The sequence below is a fragment of the Podarcis vaucheri genome, assembly GCF_965113315.1.
Source record: "Podarcis vaucheri genome assembly, chromosome: 12".
NCBI lineage: Eukaryota > Metazoa > Chordata > Lepidosauria > Squamata > Lacertidae > Podarcis > Podarcis vaucheri.
In genome coordinates, this window is record NC_138750.1 from 34993797 (window position 1) to 35017157 (window position 23361).

The window sequence follows — 23361 nt, forward strand, 5'->3', positions numbered from 1 at the left end:
TTTCTAGGCACGACAATACCTCTCTACAAACAACATGCAAGAGAATTTCCTTCATGTGTTGCTAATAACATTTTCACCACGGAGCACTGTTTTAGATAAGTGCACATTTCACTGCTGCATACTGAAGTCACAAATGCATGCTTAGAACATGAACTAAATTAAAAACTTATAAACAGCAATAACACAGACCATGTAATATTGGCAACTTGCAAGCTGTGCTCCTGCCACATCCCCCACTTTTCTTTACACTGCATCTGCTATATTGAAAAAGTGGCTTGCAAAGGCAAGTTGAACCACATGAACAGAAGCAGATGTGAAAAGCTTCAAAACAAAGGAAGCACTTGTTTAGAAGTGCACAAGTGACGTGCTTTAGTGCAACTGCAAAATACAGATTCCCAGACAAATAAAGAAAATAAATATTTAGCTCAAGAAAAAGGACAAGGAGTAGATATTGTAGTAAAACTTGCCAAAACGTCAGCCTGTGGGAATGAGAAGTCAGATTTGCAGTTTTGACTTAGAAAATGGAGAACTGGAAGTAAGATATCTTATTCAGAGCTATCCCTAAAGCAAAACCTATTCACTCAGTACCACTCATCAGATTACATTGAGCTTTTTGATATCAAACTAACATCTGATTATCTATACTGTAATACTATGGGTTACACCATTTGTCATTTGTGTTAAATGGTAAATGGGTAATATATTTAAAATGTTAATCATGCAGAAGAATTGGAGACATTTCTAAAGACACATATAAGAGATTCTAACATTTCAGTGGTTTCACAGACCCAACAATGGACTAATATGTTCATCTGCAGGCACAGTCATTCCTTTCGCAGCAGAGTGGCTTCTCTCACCCTTACTTGTATTTAATATTCAGAAAGTGCGTGGAAATTTTTGACTATGCACAGAGCAAGCTTGTAATAAAACACTTGCCCTGATTGAAAATGGGGCATAAAAGTTGCCTCCGGGCAAGGTTCTTATCACCACCACCTCTGAGCTTCCTCTTTTCTTCTGACAGATGCACATTCACAGACCTCAGCTGTGGTTGTAGTGCATATGAGAGAGACTCCACCCAGACTGGCAGTAGTAGAAGGAAACACAGCAGCAGCATGGCCACTGCAGTATCTGGCTTCCTTCAGACAGTGAAAGAAACACCAAGACAAAGGCAGCTCAGCCCAGAGGCAGCCCTAACAATGCTATTGCCCCAGCTGGCAAAACATGCAATATGTTGCATGAGCTTGCTTACTCCCTCTCCTGTTAAAGGGAGCTCACATTCCACAGCACTATCTGATCTTTTTTAGCTGGTGATGATAGGGACTGAACATGCAAAGGATGTGCTTTTTCAATGAGCTATAGTGTCTTCCCATTTAAGTGTCAGAGGTTGAAAAGTATTGCCAATAAGGCCCGTTAAAAGCAACCATGTCAAAAGGACCATAACCCAAAATTGCTTTAACAAGCAGGTGGAAAATTTGAATTTTCAGATTTAGGAATGCCATAGCTCAAGTTTCTGGCTGGCTTTTCAATGGACACAAAGATGAACTAGAAAAAATAATTGCACCAACTCATTTGATTTTAGTAAATTATGACTGTGTTATAGTAAGGTTGAAACTTGAGAGCTTTGAAGATCTCTGTCCCCACCTCAAGTATTATCTCATTCTTCTACTCATTTGCCATATAAATAACTCCAAATTCTATTTTCTCAACACCTATTATGAGGAGGAAAAATGCTACCCACATACTTTATTTTTAAAGCTACATATGAAAGAAACACGCAACTATTAAAATGAGCACCAGCAGCTGTTTGGGCACAGTGTACAGCCCCCAGTATTCCATGACTGTTCACCGGGCTTCTCTGATTTTCAAAGCACTAACTGTGCACCTTTAGAAGGCAGCACAACTGCCAGAAAGCCCTTCTATGCCATCCCTTTCATCAGTGTGGACTTTTGTTCAAGCAGCAACCTGTACTATGGGCGCAGATCTGTTCCATCACTCCAACCTTCTAGCCCCACACTTTATACACAGTCCGGAAAACAGTGGAATGTAGCTGATGATTGTGCATAAGCCCACATAAGAGAAAATGAAAAAGCTGTCAAGTGTTTCATGGATAGCAACTTGTGCACAGAAGATTGCAGGTACATGCACATAACCCTGCAACTGTATTCTTAGGAGCAACTAGGACTTCAGCCCTTATCCGTGTGAAAGTCTACCCTGCACTAAGCCACGGTTTTACTACATGTCAAAAGCAAGTATTTTTTTACAAAATATTAACAGCTAATTTATGCATGATGTCCTTTTATCTTCTACCACAGTTTCTCGGGTTCTCCTTCACTATGCACGATAATTGAGTGCTAGTCCTGAAATGTAGCTTTTTAAACATTCTCTCTTATAAAATAAGGTGCAAGTGAGCTGAAAACTATTTTTTTAAAATCCACTTTTTTTGTTAAGAACCAAAATAACAATTATTATAATTTAAGATGCTGGTTCTGCAATATATTCATATTGACTGCTACCCGATACACGTGTCAAGGCTACAGAATTTTGAAGATTTCGATCTCCAAAGTAGTAAAAAATTTGCAACTGTAGAGGAATTGTAACATTCTTAAAAACTCTGTAACTTGTGCATATGGACAAACTTAAAAAGCCCATGTCTTTACTTGCACCACTTGGAGAGAAACTGTACACATGGAAGGTTTGAATGACATGTTATGAAGACACATGATGAAACCACGCTGCTGAAGCTAAGCAGGCCTGGATCTGGAAAGTGCCTGGATGGAAGAAGGCTGCCTGGGAATCCCAGATGCACCAGCCTGAGTTCCATGATTGAGGAAACCGACAATATAAACAGTACTGAATAAATGTCCACATTCCATTTTCTTAGAAGCTACTTCAGTCACTCACCTGTGGAGTACTAAACGTTGCCTCTAGGTGAATAATGAAGAAAAGTTTTGTCCACTCAAAAGGGAGATGGCTTTCCCAACACATTCATAATGCTATTTGTGTCATAAAGTATTCAAACACAGATATGACATCAGATGGAACAAATTTTTTTTGAGGGCTAATTATCTCTTGCAAGACTATTTGCCAGTCGGACTTCCAAAGGTGAGACATGCATGTTGTCACGCCATACAACCTGATCAGCAGTACAGCCAAAATCTGTACTCAATAAGCATTTGTGGATTTCCTCTTTTCTAATGTTTTTTAATTTAATTGGCTGACTTTTTTACTTTATGAACTCTTATTTGATTTTATATTGTTTTAAGACAGCAATAAAAATTTTAAGTATTATATTTTCCCAATGCTTCTCCAAGCAGTTAGTGGTAAGATATAATTACATCCAAAACTCAACATGAAGCATGAAATCTCACTTGCATACAACTTTTGGAAACAAATGTTCTTTACCCTGAAAGTGACTCTGTAGGCAATATTTTTGGTACACCTTAATTAAAATTTGTGACAACCTTAAGGCACTAGATAAGATCACGCTGCAAGTCATATCTGGGTTGCAGGTTACCATCTGGATATAAAGTCTGAAGAATGGAAAGCACTTTATTTGCTTTCAAAATAAGAAATTGCTAAGAGGTGCCAAATTCTACACTTTGGATTTGGTCATTTGAGAACAAAATGATTTAACTGCTTTGAAAACAGACAATTTTGAACTGCAGCTTAATTTTTCTAAGTCTTGTGAGCCTATTTTGTCCATTAAAACAGATTAAATACCACAGCATTTAGTTTTAATTTGGTCTCTGTCATGTTATTTTAGTGTTGTAGTACTAAAGTGATGTCCATAATCGTGGTAAAACATCAGATTAGTAGTTTTATGTCCTTGCTCAAAGGTTTATCAAACAGTAACTTGCATAGTTCACTCAATTCAGGCCAAATATATGATATTCTGTCTATTTTTAACACATGGATTAGCTGGGACTGGCCATTAATTAGGTGGCTGGAAGGCATAAGACCAATCATGATCATTTTGAAGAGTGGATGGGTTTCTTGCATACAGAATTATGGTCTTGAGATAAACAGATTTTGGTCTAATACAGTTTATCCATCCCTAACAAAAGTGTTGAGAAGCGGCTGGGCCCAATACATGTTACTACCAGAAATGAAGGACAAGACAGGCAGGGGAAGAATATACAGAAATCAACTGAACTAGCCATTTAATCTCACTTAACATTGATGAGAGGACAGTGTCCTCCACTGCCCTTAAGGGCAGCAGGCTAGTAAACTGTGTTACACACAGAGGAATATACCTGGGGGGCTGCCACTCTGTGCCCCACACGAACTAGCATGTGGCCCCTGAGGCAGCAGCCAATACTCTTTTGCTTACTGCTAGGATAGTTCCTGGTTGAGAATCCAAAATTGAGAATCCAATTTTTAGAGAATATAAAAATTGTGAATCACCAACAGAACACAAGAACCCATGAAGATTTTTGTGTGCGATTTAAACAGAAAGTGCTGAGACTAAGACCTTAAGGGGTTCCATGCCCAGTATTTTTTAAAAATGAAAATTATTCTGCTACATAGGGAGCTGCCCATGGATGGGTGCTGTTCCTGCTGCTGCCTTTTATTAATGTTTTGAGGTCTGTGATTACTGGTTTTGTTCTAAAAGCCACCTTGAGAGGATTTTATTTTATTTTTACCTTACAAGCAACATGCAAACTTTTTAAGAATAAAAATTAATAAAAACCAGGTCAGACCGTTTGCCCCTCTATCCCAGAATTGTATACTCTGATTCACAGCAGCCCTCTGGAACAGATGTATGTAGCTAATGTGACACTTACCAGATGTTGCTGGACTACAATTCCCATCATCCCCAACCACTGGACATGCTTGCTGGGGGTGATTGCATTGTGAGTCCAACAATGTCTGGAGGGCACCATGCTCTAGCTCTAGGATACAGGTAGCCAATGTAGTGGTCTCATGACATGGACCAACTCCCATTAGCCTCAGCCAACAATGTTCAATGATGAGAGCTACAGTCCAACATCATCTGGAAGGCGCCACATTGGTCATTCCTGCTCTAGGGACTCTGACAAAGGTTTTTCTATCCCTTTCTACTCAATCCTTTTAACTAGAGACGTCAATAGACTAAGCTTAGAACTTTTTGCATTCAGAGCATGTGTTCCACTTCTTGGGATATGACCTTCCTCCATTCTCTGAACTGACACTCAGAAAATGAACCAGTTCACCAAGTTTTTCAGTAGTAATGCAGTAATTATAACCCAGATATACTTTTAAACTAAGCTAACCAGTAGTTAAAGGAAAACATGGTTTCACCCCAAGTAGGTAATAATTGATTGTATTCCTCTTACATAATAGTGCCTAAAACCATACATCCAGCAAGTCTAACCATTCCATTACTGCTGAATGGCGCTCAGTATTTCCAATACTCCCAGCTACTATTATGTCAATCAATAGCCAGATCTTCATGTAGAGTCAGACCAATGCATTAATAAGGACAGCATGAAACACTCCAACAAAATGAAAAATGGGTCAAAGTGACCATGTTCCCTAAAGCTCCAAGTTAAATCAATAGAATTTGAGGTAATCAACTGTACATGTTGAGGTCTTGCTAGGCCATTTAACAGACAAAGAACGACAGTACCTCCAGTTTGCAAAACAGATACTATGCAATTACAATATTAGAATTACTATGACAATTCACCAGTGACAGAACTGAAGTTGAAAATTTAAATCTCAACTCCAAAAATCCTTTCACATCTTTCTTCAAATCTGTTCTATGCAAACCAAAGGAGGGCATCTGTACCACTGATTAATTTGGAATAATCAAAGAGATAAAAAAATTAATCACCTTCTACAAACTAGCAGTACTGTTCACCTGAAGTATCACACTCAGCAAGGTATTTTTATTATTATCATTCATTCATTGTGTGGTACCCAATGCACTCTTTCTGTAAGCCCAAGATATACACAGTTCAAGTTCCCCACCCCATGTGCACCCTTCCCAAGTCAGCTTTGAAGAGTTGAGGCAACTCCCAAAACTGATTTAGGGGGCGGGGCACCTGAGAGTGGGAGAGGAAGTTCCATTGCACAGCTAAATGTCCTTGCACTGATGGGGCAATTGAGTTGAATACCACTGTCAGGGGTTCAGGAGCAGAGGCGCGGGAAAGGGAGGAAACAGAGAGCGAGGGGGAGGAGTCCGAAGGAAAGATGAGTGATGACAACGACCCGAGATCTCTGAGTCTTTCCAGTGAATCGGAAGATTCACAGAAAGGAGCGCCAGTGGTCAGAGCAAGGGGGAAGCCTAGGGGGACACCCCAGGAAGAAGGGACCAGAGGGGACTCAGAGAGCAGCAGTTGGAAATCGGGGCCAGCGTCCCCAACAGAGCGCAGTGGGGAGGAAGGGCGCCAGGTATCGGGATCCGGCAGCTCGCCGCAGGCGGGAGGGCATGAGTCAGGAGTGGCCACACCTCCAATGGGGAGCGAAGAAACGGTCAAGCGGAAAGTGGAAGGTTGGGCGCGCGCGCCAAGTTCAAATGCACAGGAAGGCGGCACAGTAAGCAGCCCGGAAAGGGAGCCAGGTCCTAAAGCCCGCCGCAAGGAGACAGAAGGGTCCGGGGGGTCAGCGTCAGAAGAGTCCAGGAAGGAAGAGACCACGGGGGGCAGAGGGACCCAGAGAAGGAAGGAAAGACGTAAGAGGTGGAGTAAGGATAGGGTATTAAGTTGGTGCACAGGGGGCGGGGATTCAGACGGAGCTTCGCCGGTCTAGCTTATAAGACGTAGAGCTGCACGCTGCAGCTTGGAAATGGAAACTGTAACTCAATAAAGACTTTTATAAAGTGAACGCTGGCTAGCGTGATCCTCTGTGAGCTGGGATCTGGAAGCAGCTCTGACAACCACACACTAATTTTTTATTCCACCTTTACTCCAATCAGGAGCACAGAGCAGCTAACACTAAAAATTAAACCATACAGTGATAAAATAATCAAAACCATAAAATCTCAATATAAAACAGTAAAATCTGCAGCAAGGGGACCACACCTAATTATCTGAATGACTGGACAAATAAAAATATATTCAGTGACAATTTCTACTCTAATGGCAGATTGAACACCCCCTGGAAGGGAGTTCCAAACTTGGGTGTCTCGTTATCCTAGTTAGCACACTAAAGCTGCAGTTATTTAACCACCAGGTGCTGCCAAATATATGTGTTTAATATGGGGATTCAAGAACAACTCAACACCAGCTTAGAAGATCAGGCTGCCTTTAACTTTCCTGTATTTAAGGGGAAATTCCAGCTTTCCAGCAAGGCACTAGCAGGGTGGTAAAAAGGGCTTAGCTACTTCCCATCTTAGCTAAGTTATCATAACCCTGTACTCTGTTTTTCCCATTCATAACACACAGGAAAAGTACCGAAGAATCATATACACTGCTACAGGGTATGGAAAGCTGACTACAGATCTGAGGGAAGAGAAAAAAGCATTATCTTAATTGCTTTATATTCAAAAGAACCTTAAAGCAAAGTACAAGACGGAATAAAATAGAATTATACTGTCAAAAATCAACAGGGACCAGGCCAAGAAAATCCTTCTGGGAAGGCATGTTGGAATAAAAATGCCATTAAAAGGCACTGAAATGCCAAGATAGCCAATGCCTGTCTGATATCCACTGGAGGGGAATTCCTACAACTGTTGTTGTTGTTGTTGTTGTTGTTGTTGTTGTTGTTGTTGTTATATACACTGCCCTTTTGGCGGGGTTTCCCCAGTTGTTTGTCACCATGTGGCAGACCTCAGGGGCATGAAGCACTGCAAGAAGTGCATACCCCATGGCTGTACCAGTATGTAGAAAGGTAAGAAACTCTCTCAGGTACTCTGATGCCAAATTCTTTTAAAGACCAATATGAAAACCTTAAATCTGACCCAGTAGCATGTTGGCAGTCAGTTCTGATAGTATCAGGAGCTCGTCCTACACTCGAGTAGGACCCTGGCAGAGACACATGCCCGACTGGCATGTTCCCTCCTTCCTGGTTGATCGTTCAGGAACTTCAAAAGCTTTCTTCTGCCCGAACATCACAGTGACCAATGCCAACAGACATCGACACACTTAGGGATCCACAGAGTGTTTGCACCTTGTGTGACAGACCTCGGCAACTCAGCATTTTGGCTAATCTACATTATTTACATAAAAACACACATGGAGAACTGCAACATGGCTTCCTCTCTCTCTAGCATCAGACAGCAAAGAGAAAAAGAACAAAGGACAATAGTCCCACTTCACGGAACACAGTAACACAAACATCCTGTCTCCGTCATTTCCTACTCTGTGGAGTCAAAACATTACACCATCATGTGAAAGACAACAATCCCATGACTGTAATCATGGAGCAGGAATCGCAACAGTTAGTAGTGTAGATGCACTACATTAATGAATAATAATAATAATAATAATAATACAGTAATCAAGCCTAAAGGTTACCGATTCATGAACAACTGTGGCCCTAGCTGGAAAAAGGCACTCTTGGCTACTGATAACATCTGGGCCTCTAGTGACAAGGATGTATCCAGGAGTACTCTCAGATTACAGAGCTCCTCCTTCTAAATGCATGCAACTCTATCTAGATCAGGAAACTAACCTGAACATGGGAACTTCTCACCTATGGTGCCTCCATCTTGTCAAATTGATAACCAGCAACTGTTCTTTTCCCTGGGACTTACTTGGTCCTGGGGTTTATCTTCAATTAAACACTCCAGTTCAAAGCCACACTAAAAGAGCCAGCCTGTCCAGATATTAGACTCAACATCTGAAGCAAGGAAGAGTCAATGCTAGGGAACAAAGCTCATTTCCTGAAAGAGCAGGCTGAAGCACCTATCTTGTCCCAGTGCCGATTTCTAGAGGTACTGCAAGCCCATAAAAAGCAGCATAAGAACAAAAAAGAAAATAAAAATCAAACTGGAACAGGAGACAGGAAATGTACAGGTGTGCCTCTAGAATGGATACACATTAGTGACAGCTGCTTTTTGGACTTTCACATTTCCATAGTATTTAAAAAAGAAGACTAAATATAAGGTTCTGAATCCCTCCTGTATACCCAACCTACTCATGTCTCAAATTTTAAAAACTTCATTAATAAAGCTGTCCTGCTCCAAGCAAGAAGACCCCATGGCCATAAGGCAAAGCTGAATTATTTCAGAAGCCACAATCCCTCGCAAATAACATGCAGATGGTATTCTGTATATCAGAGCTCACCAGTGATTTATAAGCTAAATAGGCCGAATGCCCTAGCTTTGCTGCAGTAGGGGAAAAATACCATCTTGCACATGGCTGCTCAGAACCTTATGACCTTTCCAAATGGACTCTAAAATAACAGATCGCTGCCTTGAGGAACTCCCAACCTAAGCCTGGACTGTTGGGTAATAAGGAAAAGAGAAGTTGAACATGGCAGGGGTGCGTGAAGTGGAGGCAAGGGTGAACTAGAGAGATGTTTCTATTAGGGAATATTACAATATGAAGGAAAGTATGTTCCCTCAGCTTCTATTCTGCTTCTTCTCTTACCTATATTCAACCAACTCATCCACAGTGTTTTTAGGTACCAGAACTGCTATATATTGCACATATTATTTTGAATGAATGACACACAACAGTTAAGTAAATAGCAATGATTGGCTTCTCAAACATACCTGAGTGGATTTATCCTTCATGCATGAAGGATAGTGTATGTGGGGATCTCGTGGCCACTGTCCTGTGAGGTAAGGTCCCGTTATTGTGTCCAAAGAAGAGGTACGTCTTATGGTGCTAGAAGTTCTAATTTGCTGGGCTTTTGGCCTGTCCACTGAAACAGAAATATGTTATATGCAACAGTTAATATGGTGTTTTTAGCTATTCACATCTGTTTTTAGTGTGGCAACTTGCACAAAAGGCCTTTTAAAACTGAAAATATTTGCCTTAAGTACAAAAAAACCCTCTCAACAGTTGAGGTACATGTGATCAATGCCAAGTATTCTGTAACTAGAGGGAATATGCACAACTGTTACAACCAGACTACACTGAAGGTAAACTCAGGAAAGAGTATTTTTGTAAGATTTTCTCTCACTTACTCTTCCATCTTTCAATCCCACCATATATAAATCCAAGGCTTGATATTCTGCATTTTGAAAACTGATGGCAAGATAGTTTCCCGGGGGGGGGGGGGATACACCAGAAGGCCACACGCTGTCTTTAAGACTAATATTTTTTATGATACAATTTGTAATAGGTAAGGCTGAAAACCTAATTTCACCTTCTTAGAAGTTAAGCCCCACTGAATAGGACTTCTGAGCAGACATGGTTAGGGCTGCACTGTTTATTTCATTGTATGTGCAAACACATACAATGTTTATTTCATTGTATGTGAAAGTTTATTTCATTGTCTGTGCAGACACAGAGTGCTAGACAAAAGTTATTATATTAAGAAAATACAACTAATATTAGAGCTGTGGAAGCTACACTATTCCAGTTAGATCACTTCTCATTGTTTTACCTTGCATTTTATTAACAGATTCTGAGCCTCATGTGACAATTACGACTTGAATATAACATCCAATTATGGGGACAATGTATCCCATGAAGTCCCATCTCCATGTCCTGAACTACGTACTATCAAATAGCAGGAAGGGAGGGGAAGCTAGATCATTTGGAGAACCTGCAACTTTCTACCTCCAAAGTTATTAATAATTCATTTCTATACTGCAAATTCATAAAAAGATACCCACGTGGTATACAGAATTAAAACCAAAACATCAATAAAAATCAACATATATAAAAGAATCTGAAATACAAAAAATAGATGTTCTAATGAGATAACGAAAACAATAAATTATTTCCCTAACACTTGCTAAAATAACAAAGTCTTTAAGTTGGTACTTGGAGCTCATTACAGACAACACCAACTTTATTTCATTAGGTACAGAATTCCTTAACTCAAACATAATGCACAATTTCTTGCCGAGGACAGTCTAGCACTGCCAGGCACCGTCAGACATACCTCTGTGGCAAATTACAAAGATCAGGCAGGGGAGTAATGAATAAGGCCATATTTTAAACACAACGCCCAAGATTACTTAGAGCTGTATATAATAATGGGATACTAAAAATAACTTGGTAGGCATAGTGACTGCCAGTGAAGCTCCCACATAGGTACAGGGTAGCATGCCCAATAACAACCCGGCTGCAGAATTCTGTGTCAGCTACTGCTTCCAAACCTACTCCAAGGGCAGCCCCACATAGAGTGTATTATAGTAGTCTGTCCTCAGTTATCAATGCTTGAACCACCATAACCAAGCTATCCTGATTCAGGAACAGTCACAGCTAATGCACATGCTGAAGCTGGTGATTGGAATTCCTAGTTACTGAGGCAACCTGAATCTCAAGGGACAAAGCTGGGTCCAGGAGTACCTCCAGACTGCATGCCTGCTCAGAGGGAGTGCAAGAACAGGCAAATGGTCTATATCTCAGACACAGAAACCACTCATCAGCCATGTTTCCACCTGGGCAGGATTTCAACTCAATTTACTGGCCCTCATCTAGCCCACCACAGCATTCAGGTACCAGTCCATGCTTTGCACAACCTCACCTGACTCAGATGTTATAGAGAAACACAAGATGGTTGTTAATGGCATATAGGTGACACCCGGCTCCCAACCTCTTAACAACTACTCCCAACAGTTTCGTATGTTTATCAGGGATAATATAGCGCCCCGTGGCACCCTATAAAACAAGTGCCAGAGAGCCGAAAGGCACTCCCCTAATGCTATCCTTCATAACCAACCTGGTAGGTAAGATTGGAACCACTGTAAAACAATGGCCCCCAATATCCTTTCCTTGGAGGCAGTCCAGAAGGACACCTAGTTGATGCCATCAGAAGCTGCTAAGAGATCAAGAAGTAGTTACAAGGTTGCACTCCTCTGTCCCAAGAAAGGGAATCCACTAGGGAATCCAAGGTCAAACTCAATTCTGTTCCAAAACTGGGCCTAGATAATCAGTCTCCTCCAAGAGTACCTACACTTGTGCCAACACCTTCTCTCAACTCCTTTGCCCTAGAGAGGGTGTTTTTGACTACATGATAATCATGATAATCATTAAAAGCCAATGGGTCCAGCATGGGTTTCTTTAGAAGAGGACACTTTCAGCCAGGCAAATAAACTGCACCCAACCACTCATACCTCCTCTACTAGCTTTTATGAACCAAGATGGACAAGAATCAATATGGTGATTTCAATGATATATATATTTTTTTCCAAAATGAAAGAGCATGATAACCTATCTTAAGTATTTTTTTATAGTCAAATATACTACAGCAGGATTTCTAAACTCAAGATTCAAAGTATTAATGTTAGCAATGGTAGCATTGTTACTAGATTACTAAATAAGGTATTCAAGCTACACTATTATGATTCAATGTTGGTAAAAGTGCTTTCAGAAGTTACAGAATATACAGCCACTTTATTGTATTTGGTTCAAATCATTAGTGTGACACATATTACTCCTGCAGTGAAGTTGCAAGGCTTTTAGACAAGCAATCAAAATACCTCCTGCTTGTCTCTTGCCACAAATTCCTTCATTTTCTGCATCAAGTGAAAACTGATGAATGTTTAAAGACAATACAAACAAATATGAATGTTATTTGAATGGCCACTGGAAAGAAAGGCTTTTCAAAGGGGGCAACAAAACTGTGAAAATCAAACTGTTTCCCCATTTCCCCTTAGGTGCCAGTTAATACCTATTCTGCTGCCATGCTTTCAAGTGTCTTCTGTAATGCTATTATGAAGTGAAAACAAAAGTTCAAAATAAGAAGCTATGGTTCTTTCGGACATAAATTCCAGTAACATTACTATTTTTGAATATATATTATTTACTGGTATGGAACAGGACATAAAATAAATATGGTTCAATATAAACAATTTCCTGTTTTTTATAATTTTATGTTGTATGCTACTTTAGATTTTTAATATAAAGTGGCACATAAATAAAAAGCAAAGTTTACTGCCCTAGATTGCACATCACAGAAAGGCAAACTATAGTTTGAGCTCCTCGATAAGAGAGATATGCCATGATGAGTAAAATACAGTATATGTTGAGCTTTCGAGGGAGTAAAGAAGCAAAGCACACCTCCCTTTTCCACTAGTCTTTTCCCTCCCTCTACTCTGCACCCCTTATTAGTGTGCACGCACACACAATGTCCTTTAGTGCCATATAATACAGCCAGCAAAGGTTTCAGGAGGCTTGGAGGCTGCTCCTGAAATCTCCCTTGTGAACTCTGTTCTAGGATAGCTGAAACCTGAACAGCAGTGCTCTTTTAAAGAAGTCATGGATACGCTGCACCATTTTGTTGCAGATCTCCAGCTGTGATATATGTAACTTCCAAATGTATTACTGTTCCTTCATTTACATTCTGGCAGGATTTATTTCCCAAGCTCAAAAAGACAAGTTTCTTCAAACGTCTACATATAATTTTAAGTCCAAAAAATAAAACCTTCCTTTGTATACTACAACGTTGGATTTTCTTTTTTAAATTCTTCCTCCTCCTCCACCCCCCACAATATTTTCCCAAAGGGCAAGAACAAATACATGTTCGAGATCTTTAGATGCAGTAGCTTGCAGCTTTATCTCTTAACACTATTTTCAACTGATTTCCATTTAATTTTTTTGTACTTTTTTGTATATTTATGTACTAAGCTATAAGTGATATTTACAGAACATTGTCGTGTTTGCTACTGACTCTTGAAACCAGAATTCCCATATACAGCTAAAGTACTGAACACATGAGTTTTCCAGACTTTACTGGGGTCATGTAGCTGGCACTCTTGCCTTTTTTAAAAAAAAGAGCAAACAAAACTAGGAAAGATTTCGACTACTGAGCAACTATTGGTGAAGATAAGATTACATGACCCCATGACTGCTAATGAATGCTTGGATTACAGCCCAAACCAGATCATATTCAAGAACATTACACTTTTTGTAGAATACACAATTAAGTTCAACTTTTATTTAATGTATTTTCTCTCTGGAGCTAAAATAGACTTCAGAACCTTAATAGCTTAAAACCACTCATCTGAAATTAAAAAAGAAAAGTAAGCTTCATCTCAGTTATAGGAGGAACTTAGTAAACTGTACTAGTCTGGGTTCCTGACAGTATTTTACAGTTGTACACAGATATGTAACAACTTGAAAGTTTTAAACTTCAAAAATCCAAGTTAAATTATTTGCAAAACTGAGTTATGACTAAACTTGCCTGTCATTTTAAGAAGATGGAAAGTATTTTGTACACTCTGCTAAGCAACTACATATCATTGTTACTTATGAAATAAATGTTTTATATAGGTGTTTATCTAGATAAATTACAAATAAAGATTTAAGCTGCTGCACCTTAAGTAGCAATCCCACATTTTATTTTATTTTGCACACTGGCAAATCAGAATACCAGTTGAAGGCCTTCAATGAATTAAAGGGATGGAATAAGCAACTGGGAAATTCCACCACAACAGCAACAGCACAAGATGTCTAAACCCTGGTACTTTATGGTAGCTTCTTGGTCACTGAAGCTGAACCTCAGCTGTTTAGCAATTGTCCTGAGGAGGGGGAAGTGAACAGAAAACTGCCTTGATAACTCTGATACAAGGAAATAGTAATAACTGAACTTAAACTGCTAATCTATCCCTGAACATGAGCTATATAGCATAGATAGAATGTTTGCATCTCCCTGCATAGAGTCTGGGTGTGGGAAGATTTGGCCTCAAGGGTAGGAACCTCATGCACACTGAATAATTGGAGAGAAATCCCTTAAGCTATGGGTAGGCAAACTAAGACCCGAGGGCCAGATCCAGCCCAATCGCCTTCTAAATCTGGCCCACGGACAGTCAGGGAATCAGCGTGTTTTTACATGAGTAGAATGTGTGCTTTTATTTAAAATGCATCTCTGGGTTATTTGTGGGGCATAGGAATTCATTCACTTTTTTCTCTTCAAAATATAGTCTGGCCCCCCACAAGGTCTGAGGGACAGTGGACCGACCCCCTACTGAAAAATTTTGCTGACACTTGCAGTGCTCTGGGTGGAGTGAGGCAGGGTGGAGAGGAGAACATAAATTATGAGAGCTTAAGCCTTTTGGTCTGAGTAGGTCCCAATTTCTCATCTCCTTGATGCTTCTTGTATTCACCACCTCCTAGAGAACATCGAATATGCTCAGCATGCTTAGTGTCCTCTTTAGGGTTTTTAGTTTATTATTCTAATTCAGACATATGCTTTTAAAAGTTTTTATCCAAAATATTTTTAGCATAAAGGTAAAAAAGGTAAAGGACATCTGGACAGTTATGTCCAGTCAAATTTGACTATGAGGTGTGGTGCTAATCTCTGCTTTCATACACACCCAATAACATCACCAAAATAATTCAGAAAGGTTGCTCTACATAAAGAAGATACAGCTTAAATGAACGGTGACAACTCTAACAATTTACTAAGATGCTGAAAAGGACATCTTTTAGCCACAGATAAAATGCTTATTTGTATAAGCATTTATGCGACATGTGGAGTGCTCATTTGCATACATCAACATGTTGTCTATCTGATGTCAGAACAGGCACAAATTCTACATGTAAAGGTGTTGACATGAAGCATGTAACATATGCTGCTGGACGCATGGAATTTTCACAAAGTACTTTACTCATAGCCACCATAATGTCTGTTTTGGTTCCACGCTTTCACAGAAGCCAGGATTCTGAGAGCTACAATCTGCTAAGCAACTACATACCATTGTTACTTATGAAATACAAACAATATCATTCAGAAAGAAGATGATAAACGAGCACATTATCCACAACAGTAGTGAAAACACAAGAATAAAATGTCTTCCTAAATAAGGTTTTTCAATATCTGTCTAAAACAGGAAGCTTGTTGAACTTTTGAGAAAGTGTCCTGTAATTGCAGTGCCACCATCAAGAAGGTCCTGATTCTTGTATCTAATTTCCACCAAAGATGAGCCAGAGAGCAAATGTTTTGGGGGGACATGCGTACGGTTGGGCCAGAAGCAACCTGTTTCACACTGAACCATTCTGAACATGTGAGATCTCATTCTCAATATTAGTTTAGTGCACCATCACAATGCAGTCATAAATAGTTATCTTTTCAGCTAAGTGTCCAGGGCATCACCAAGGGGAGTTCTAGAGAGCAGTGAGATCTCATATATGACATTTTTCTACACACTATGGAAGAAAAACACAACTTTGTATGTGATGGTGCAAGGCACAAGTACACTGAGCATGCCAACAGGAGCACCTGATGCATTAGTACTCTTATTTGAAACAACTGTACATGTATAACCAGTAAATAAATCAAACCAAACATGAAAGCCATGAACTTGAGCTATGTTTTCACAATGATTTATCACATAGGTCAACTGCCCTTCACCTTTAAGAAAACAGGTCTAGTTAACTTTATCTTGTATTTATGCCAATGTAGCCCAAGATAATTTATTCTCAGCAGTAGGGGGAGGAAGGAGCAAGCTCCAGGCCTCAGAATATATTCAAAGGCTACTTGAACTTGTTAACAAAAGCATTTAAAGATTAAATTCACTGTCCATAACCCTTTAGAGGCTTGTAAGAAAACATCTGCATCCATTTTAAATTACAGACAATAGCCATGTCTCATCCAAATATTTTGCCAGAGATGATACATTTTAAATTGTACTCTCTATGCTTAATTTATCATATTTTTATCTTGATTTGGTAAAAGGAAACCTCCAGGAGTAAATTTAGAAGTCATGCGTTCACAGAAGGACAGCTTAAATATTTTTTTAAACAAGTGAATTCACATTTATATTAGTTTAAAAAGGGCCGGATTAGAATGTAAAATGTGGATTATGTAATTGAAATGCATTACTTTTATTACAAAGCAGCAAGCATTTCTCCCAAATAAAACACTATGACTGTTTTATTTGGTTAGCTAATATCTTAACACAGTGGCTTTCAAGTAACCAAATGCTGTTCAGTCACCACTATTTCCCAGTACAACTTTTTGCACTGGGTTAATTCACATATGTATTACTATTCATTTTTCGTATAACCATGGCACTCAGTATAACAAATGCTTGCTTATTTAGCGTATTTATAAACCACTCTTCATGCAAATATATCCCAGGCTGGTTGTAAGACATCTGTTTTTATCTTCAAAAATGCAGCAAGGAATGGTTTTTTAAAATGTAATAGAAAGGGAAAGGGAAAAAAGGGGGGAAAGGGAATAGAAAGAGAAAAAACTGCAAAATGTCAGTTTTAGTAAAACATCAGATGCTGTAGTACTCCAAATAAATATGCACAAAACCCAAAGCATGCAATGACTATTACGTTTTAAAATGTAGGTTGCTGAAGATCATAAATATGTAGAAAGAAAGAAAATGCATTTTTGTAGAAAAACAACAACCCTGTTCTACAAATTTAAGCTCTAAAGATTGGCCTGGCTTGATTCTATTTTAAACCAGAATTAATGTTTTGTTTTTTAAAACCAACATTTTAGATCATCCTTAAGCTGCAAAAGGGGGAAGGATGATGGAAGGGGAAAAAACCCAGAGGAAGCTGTTTTCATTCATGCAGTAGTGATGTCAGCGTCTGCAGTGGCAGCTGCCTGACCTGTACAAGCTTCCAACCCAGAGCACTTTTGCAGATTTCTTTTAAGAACCTCTGGCAGCTCCATTTTTACTAAAGAACTTAAATCAGAGCAATGTCCTTTAAACATCTACACTGTAAGAAAGTGAAAGACATACCTATGTGTGTGTGTGTGTGTGTGTGTGTGTGTGTGTGTGTGTATATATATATATATATATGCAGGTTTTGGTGTCTTCGGGTGTCTTCCCGTGTAAGAGTCGGGGTGTCTGGGCGACGTTTCGACGAGGTCTCACTCGTCATCTTCAGGCTGGTGCTTTCGGCTTCTTGTTACTGGAACAGAGTAACTCTGTTCCAGTAACAAGAAGCCGAAAGCACCAGCCTGAAGATGACGAGTGAGACCTCGTCGAAACGTCGCCCAGACACCCCGACTCTTACACGGGAAGACACCCGAAGACACCAAAACCTGCATTCCTGTACCCGTGAAAATCTACGAAAGCATATATATATATATATATATATATATATATATATATATATATATATATATATCCTAGAATGGATCTAGTACAAACTGAATAATGCAACTCATTTGCAAAGCCAGAGCCATGCATTGCAGTACAAACACTAATGCAAAGAGAAAACAAGATACATTTATGTGTGACTTAAAACATTCTGAAGTATGGTATCTATGAAACATGTTTATTATTCTTTCATGCTCTTTGAAAACAGTTAAAATAAGTAACTGAATAATTAGAGTAATTAATGATTGAAGCTAGATTGATTTATTCTGCTACAAAGGAGTTTTCACAAAGCAACCGAGTTCTCTGAAGTTATTCCATAATGCAGGTTGCCATGCTAACTATACTACATGGGCCAGAGTCACAAGAACTGGTGAAACTAGTCCGCGGGGCAGATTCTGCAGGCTAAGAATTTGAAAGTAAAACTATATATTTTATTTATTAGCTTGCAGAATTAAATAAGGCTTGTTCTGCTATCTAAGATGAGTGATGCCATAGACCCTAAAAGGCAACAAAATCTAGTGGAACTTTAACGGCTAAGAAACTGATCATGGCATAAATCTTTTGTGGACTACTGCCTGCTACATCAGATACAAATGTGGGTTATGGTCCATAAAAGCTTACGTCATAGTAAAGTTAGATGCCTCAATAGCTTGGTTTGTTTGTTTGTTTGTTTGCCACAACAGGCTAACATAGCTGTCCTTCTAGAAATTATATTATGAAATGAATGAATTCAAATATTCAGTATACGTGGGCACATATTTTCATTTGTTCGGGATTTACTGGAGGGTGCTTTGAAATGCCAGCTCAACTAATGAGGATTTCCTTATGGTACATGCAGGTTAACAGTTCACTGCGGTCAATCCATAGTTATATATTGTATTCTCACACCTCTATTAAACCGTGGATGCTGCTATGATGGCTTAAGGCAGGCTCAAACAAGTTTAATGAAGTCATTCAGTTATAATTTAAGAGGACTGAATCATTGAAAGTAAGGCAGCAACATAATTCATCTATTAAAAGAGATTGTATTATTTTAAAATACTTTGACAAAAGAATGATAAGCTTTTTAGTATTTGTTCACAAACACATTTAAATGCAGATTCAAACATGCAGTATTTGTTAGCAGTTTTCCATTTTGTTTTATTTTAGCAAGCAAACAGAAATGTTTGAGTTAGCTTAATTAGAATTGTATGCACTTGTCTTGTCCCCATAAAAGCAGAAAGCTTACATTTTCTAGACCCCATAACATGGATTAAACTCCATTTTTACAAAATACTTGGTTTAGAAATACTAATTCCATAAGGGTTTCCATAAGGATGAATCAATATCATAGGCCTGTTGCATAACTTACATGTAATTTGAAATGCAAGGGGGGAAATTAAATTTCATCTAGATGTAAATGTTTTTAAGGCTGATATAATACAAGCAACATTTTGGAGGAGTGAATTTAGTACAATCCAAGTAACCATAACTGCACAACTAAGTTGCAAGGATTCATGGCAATAATGCATCCAACTTGCTGCATTCAATACTATTATCAAGAGGGATATCTAATTTGCTTCTGAAACAAAACACAGTCTTGGCATGATTAAAGAAGTGCTTGAAGATACAGGTTACCCAATATCTATAGAAGGATAAGCAGTATATTTCATATGAGTCATTCAACTGCTTAAGGGGAGGGGACAGAGCCACCTTTTAAAGAAACTTTTTCAAATATGTTTGGAGGGAACTTTTCCTAGTACATTATATTCTTTAACAAGAATATCACAGAATGTGCATTCTACTTGCCTCCAGGGGTTCAACAAGGTTTAATTTTAGCTCTACAAAGGGATGCATTTGAGGGAGAGGGGTTTTCAAAAGCTTTGTGAATAGATTTGTGCATCTTATATCTTGGAAATATTGCAGGAGCGGCATGGGTGTTGCATTCTATTTAGAACCTGCAGTTTTGCTAGCATTAGGTCAGGTGTTTTTTATACCTTCCTGGTAAAAGGGTACAGGAATACTTTTACAAACACTGCTGTTTTGCAAATCTTATGGTCTTGGAAGAGAATGCTAGTATCTTTCTGCTTCGGCTTCCCTGAAGGCAGACATCTCAGAACTTACGCTTCAATAACCTACTGAAGTATTTAAATGTAAGTTGGCCAATATGGAACCATCAGACATTAGCCCAGCCTTTAGGCACTAAACCAGATGAAAATTTCCATACAAGGCATGGATACAGCATGCTGCAACGCAAGCTTTGAAAAACACTCTTCTAACCCCTTTAAAAAAAGGTGGATAAAATATACTTCATTAAACTGAGAATTCTGCTTCAGGGCACAAGCCAGTCCAAGCATTCTATTCACACACATAAAACGCAGCAGCTTACTTTCTAGTTTAGTAGCTCTGCATTAATAGAGCTTGGGAGTTCCACTCTCTCCTTTAAGTATATGCAACAAGGTTCCCTTTACCAATAGATAAAGGATTGCAAGGTAGAATTTAATAGCCCTCTAACAGCCTAAACTTCGAGGAGTATAGCAGAGTACGGTAGATGAAGGTTGTTAAAAAGGGTCACTAAGCAAGACTGCCCCGTTTCAAGCTCGAGTTGAATTAAGACCCTGAGTCTTAACATTTAGGGTGGTGTATTGTTGGGTGTTTGTGGTTTTTTCCAAAGGGCTGAGTCACTTCGCCTTCTTTAGGGCTGGCGATCGTATTCACACTTACCTGGGCATGAGGCCCCCACCGAAAAGACGGGAAGATACTTCCGAGCAAACCCTTGACAGAAATGCGCTGCTGGATCGGGGAGGCGGTGCCATAATCCGAAACATGAACCGCGGGGTCCAGTTTATTTTTTAGAGGGGTGGCTCAAGGAGGGGTGGCTCAAGGAGGCGAGTTTGAGGTGGAAAATGGGGATTGGGGGGGCGGAGAGAGACGGATTCCAGGTGAGAGCCCCACAGGTGCCCTTACCTCTGTAGATGGGCGAACTGGGGCTCCTCCTCTCAGGTGAGATGCTTCTCCGCCTGCCGCCGCTGCTGCTGCTGTCGGGCGAGCGCCTCTGCCTCACCTTCACCCTCCCGGGCTCCGCCGCGCCGCCTGCTCCTGGCGGGGAGGCGGCAGCCGCGAGGGACAACGGAGGGGTCGAGCTGGGCGGGGGCGGGCTGCCGCCTCCTCCTCCTCCTGCTGCTCCGCGAGGCCCCCCGGGGCCGGTGTTGCTCCCCACCGAGGCTGAGGCGGCGGGAGAGCGAGTGGGGCTGTGCTGGTTGCCCCTGAGGAGCTGGTAAGGGACGGTGGCGCGGATAGGTTGGAGCAGCCGGCTAGTCCCCGAGCTGCCACCGGGGGCGCCGCTACCGCCGCTTCCTCCTCCTCCTGCTGCTGCTGCTCCGGCCCCGCTACTACCGACTGAGGAGGCTCCGGCGCCGCCGCTGCTGGTGGGGGACCCGGCGGCCCCGCGGCGCATCCTCTGCGCGGGCGGGTGGTGAGGAGGGGTCTGCGAGGAGGAGCTGGACATGGCGGCGGCTCCGAGGGCCACAGGAACGAGGCGGGTTTTTCTCCCCCCCCCTTGAGCCTCTTTCCCCTGGGAAGGAAAAAAAAGGGGGGATGGGAAGGCGACCGGGGATCCCGAGTGAGGCAAGTTCTACCGCCCAGCTGTGACCATGGCTGCCCTCGTCGGCAGCTCGGCTCCTCGCGGCTCACATTGTCCACACGGCGCCGGCCGCTGAGGAGGCACAGCTGGGGTGGCGGTGGTGGGAGCGGGGGGGGGGTTGCTTAAGGCTCGCGCTCCTACCTAGCCGCGAGCTTCGGGGGGAGGGGGGGAGGCGGCGCTACCGCACCTGCAGCCAGCCAGCCCTGCCAACCTACCCTCCTGCTCCGCCGCCCTCCCTCCGAATGGCACTCCGCAAGCTCCGCCGCCCCGTCTGTGGCGGGCGAGGGGCGTCAGGCCTCGCGCCCATTGGGCGCCCTGCCTCCGTTAGCTCGAGCCGGATTGGACGCGGACCGGGAACGGGCGGCGCGCCTGCCCAATCGCCGGCCTCTGCTTTACCTGGAGGAGGGGAAGGGCAAGAAAAAGGAAGGGGTTGGTAGTTCGGAGCCGCTTTGTGCGGAGGAGGGAGGTTTGTAGGTGGTGGGGGGCGGGGGGGAGTCCGAGGTGGGAAAGTGGAAGTTATCCTTTTGGGATGGGTGGCCCTCTGTCCAAAGACCAAGCTGATATTACAGGGAACACGTGACAATGGATTGCTCTGATACCTGTTTGGGCTTTGCTTTCTCTCTCTTTGATTTGCATCCGCTTTTATTCGGAACTGGCAGATTGCAAGCAGATACCAGTGCCAATCCCAGGCAGCGTGATCTTTAGGAAAATGTGTATATAACTTTTCAAAGAGTACAGGAGGTGCCTGAGTCAGAACACAATTTCTCTTAATTTGTATCAACCCATCAGTGATGCTTAAAATGGGAGCAGTCCAGATGTTTAGTACTCTATCCAACACTCTTGAGTCGACCCATTGAAATTAATGGACGTGACTCATTTAGCCTTGTTAATTTCAGTCTGTCTCCTCCCAAGTAGAAATTAGCAGGATCCAACGTTTAAACTAGAAAACTGTGCAGCATAATAGCCAGAGAATTAAAAGGACTGATCTTTCTTGTAGAGTATATCCCAGTTTGCCTAACTTAGCTGCACAGAAGCCCACCACCCAACTCACCCAGACTCTCACTATAGGATATTTATTAAAGATTAGATCTTCATGCTAAACATAGTTGCAAAAACGTTTTTAAAAAGTTTTGTCTAAAAAGGTACAGCCAGGTGTTTTTTTTAAAAAAAGTTTAATATATCTATATGCAGTGCTTTTTTCTAAAAAAATATGTTTAGGGGTACTCTTGTTTTCCTACTCATATTGAAATACTGCCCCTCAATGAGGCCAAACTTAGATTCACAAAGTGTTTAGGGGTATGCATAGCCCTGCGTACCCCCAAAATAAAGCACTGCCTATTTGTAAAAACTTTGTATGGCAGCATGTAGGAAGCTGCCCTATATTAAGTAAGGCCATTGGTCCATCTAGCTCAGCAGTGACAACATGGACTGGCCATGGTTTTCTGCAGTTTCAGAGAGGAGTCTTTCTGAGCCCTATCTGGAGAAGCTGGAGACAGAACCTGAGACCTTTTGCATGCAAGGCATCTGCCCTGTCACTGGGCTGCAGTCCTTTCCCATCATCAGACAGCTGCCAGAGCTCTGACATTACACAGATGCCTGTCCCACGGTCCCCTTAAATTCACCCCCCAAC

At 41.1% G+C, this 23361-nt stretch overlaps 1 protein-coding gene across 3 annotated transcripts in view; it reads right to left on the reverse strand.

The window, feature by feature from the left end:
- GLCCI1 (glucocorticoid induced 1) overlaps positions 1 to 21984 on the reverse strand; it is a 41355-nt gene extending 19371 nt beyond the window's left edge. Inside the window, exons 1-2 of one of the 3 annotated variants that reach the window (XM_082193938.1) lie at positions 21056 to 21982; positions 9641 to 9792 (exon numbers count right to left, since the gene is read on the reverse strand). In XM_082193938.1, the coding sequence (XP_082050064.1) occupies positions 9641 to 9792; positions 21056 to 21596 (693 nt within the window). In that variant the 5' untranslated portion in view covers positions 21597 to 21982. Of the gene's footprint in view, positions 1 to 9640; positions 9793 to 21055 lie in introns of all 3 variants that reach the window. The other 2 variants (XM_082193937.1, XM_082193939.1) reach the window with 2 other exon arrangements.
- Between the last annotated feature and the right edge of the window lie 1377 nt (positions 21985 to 23361).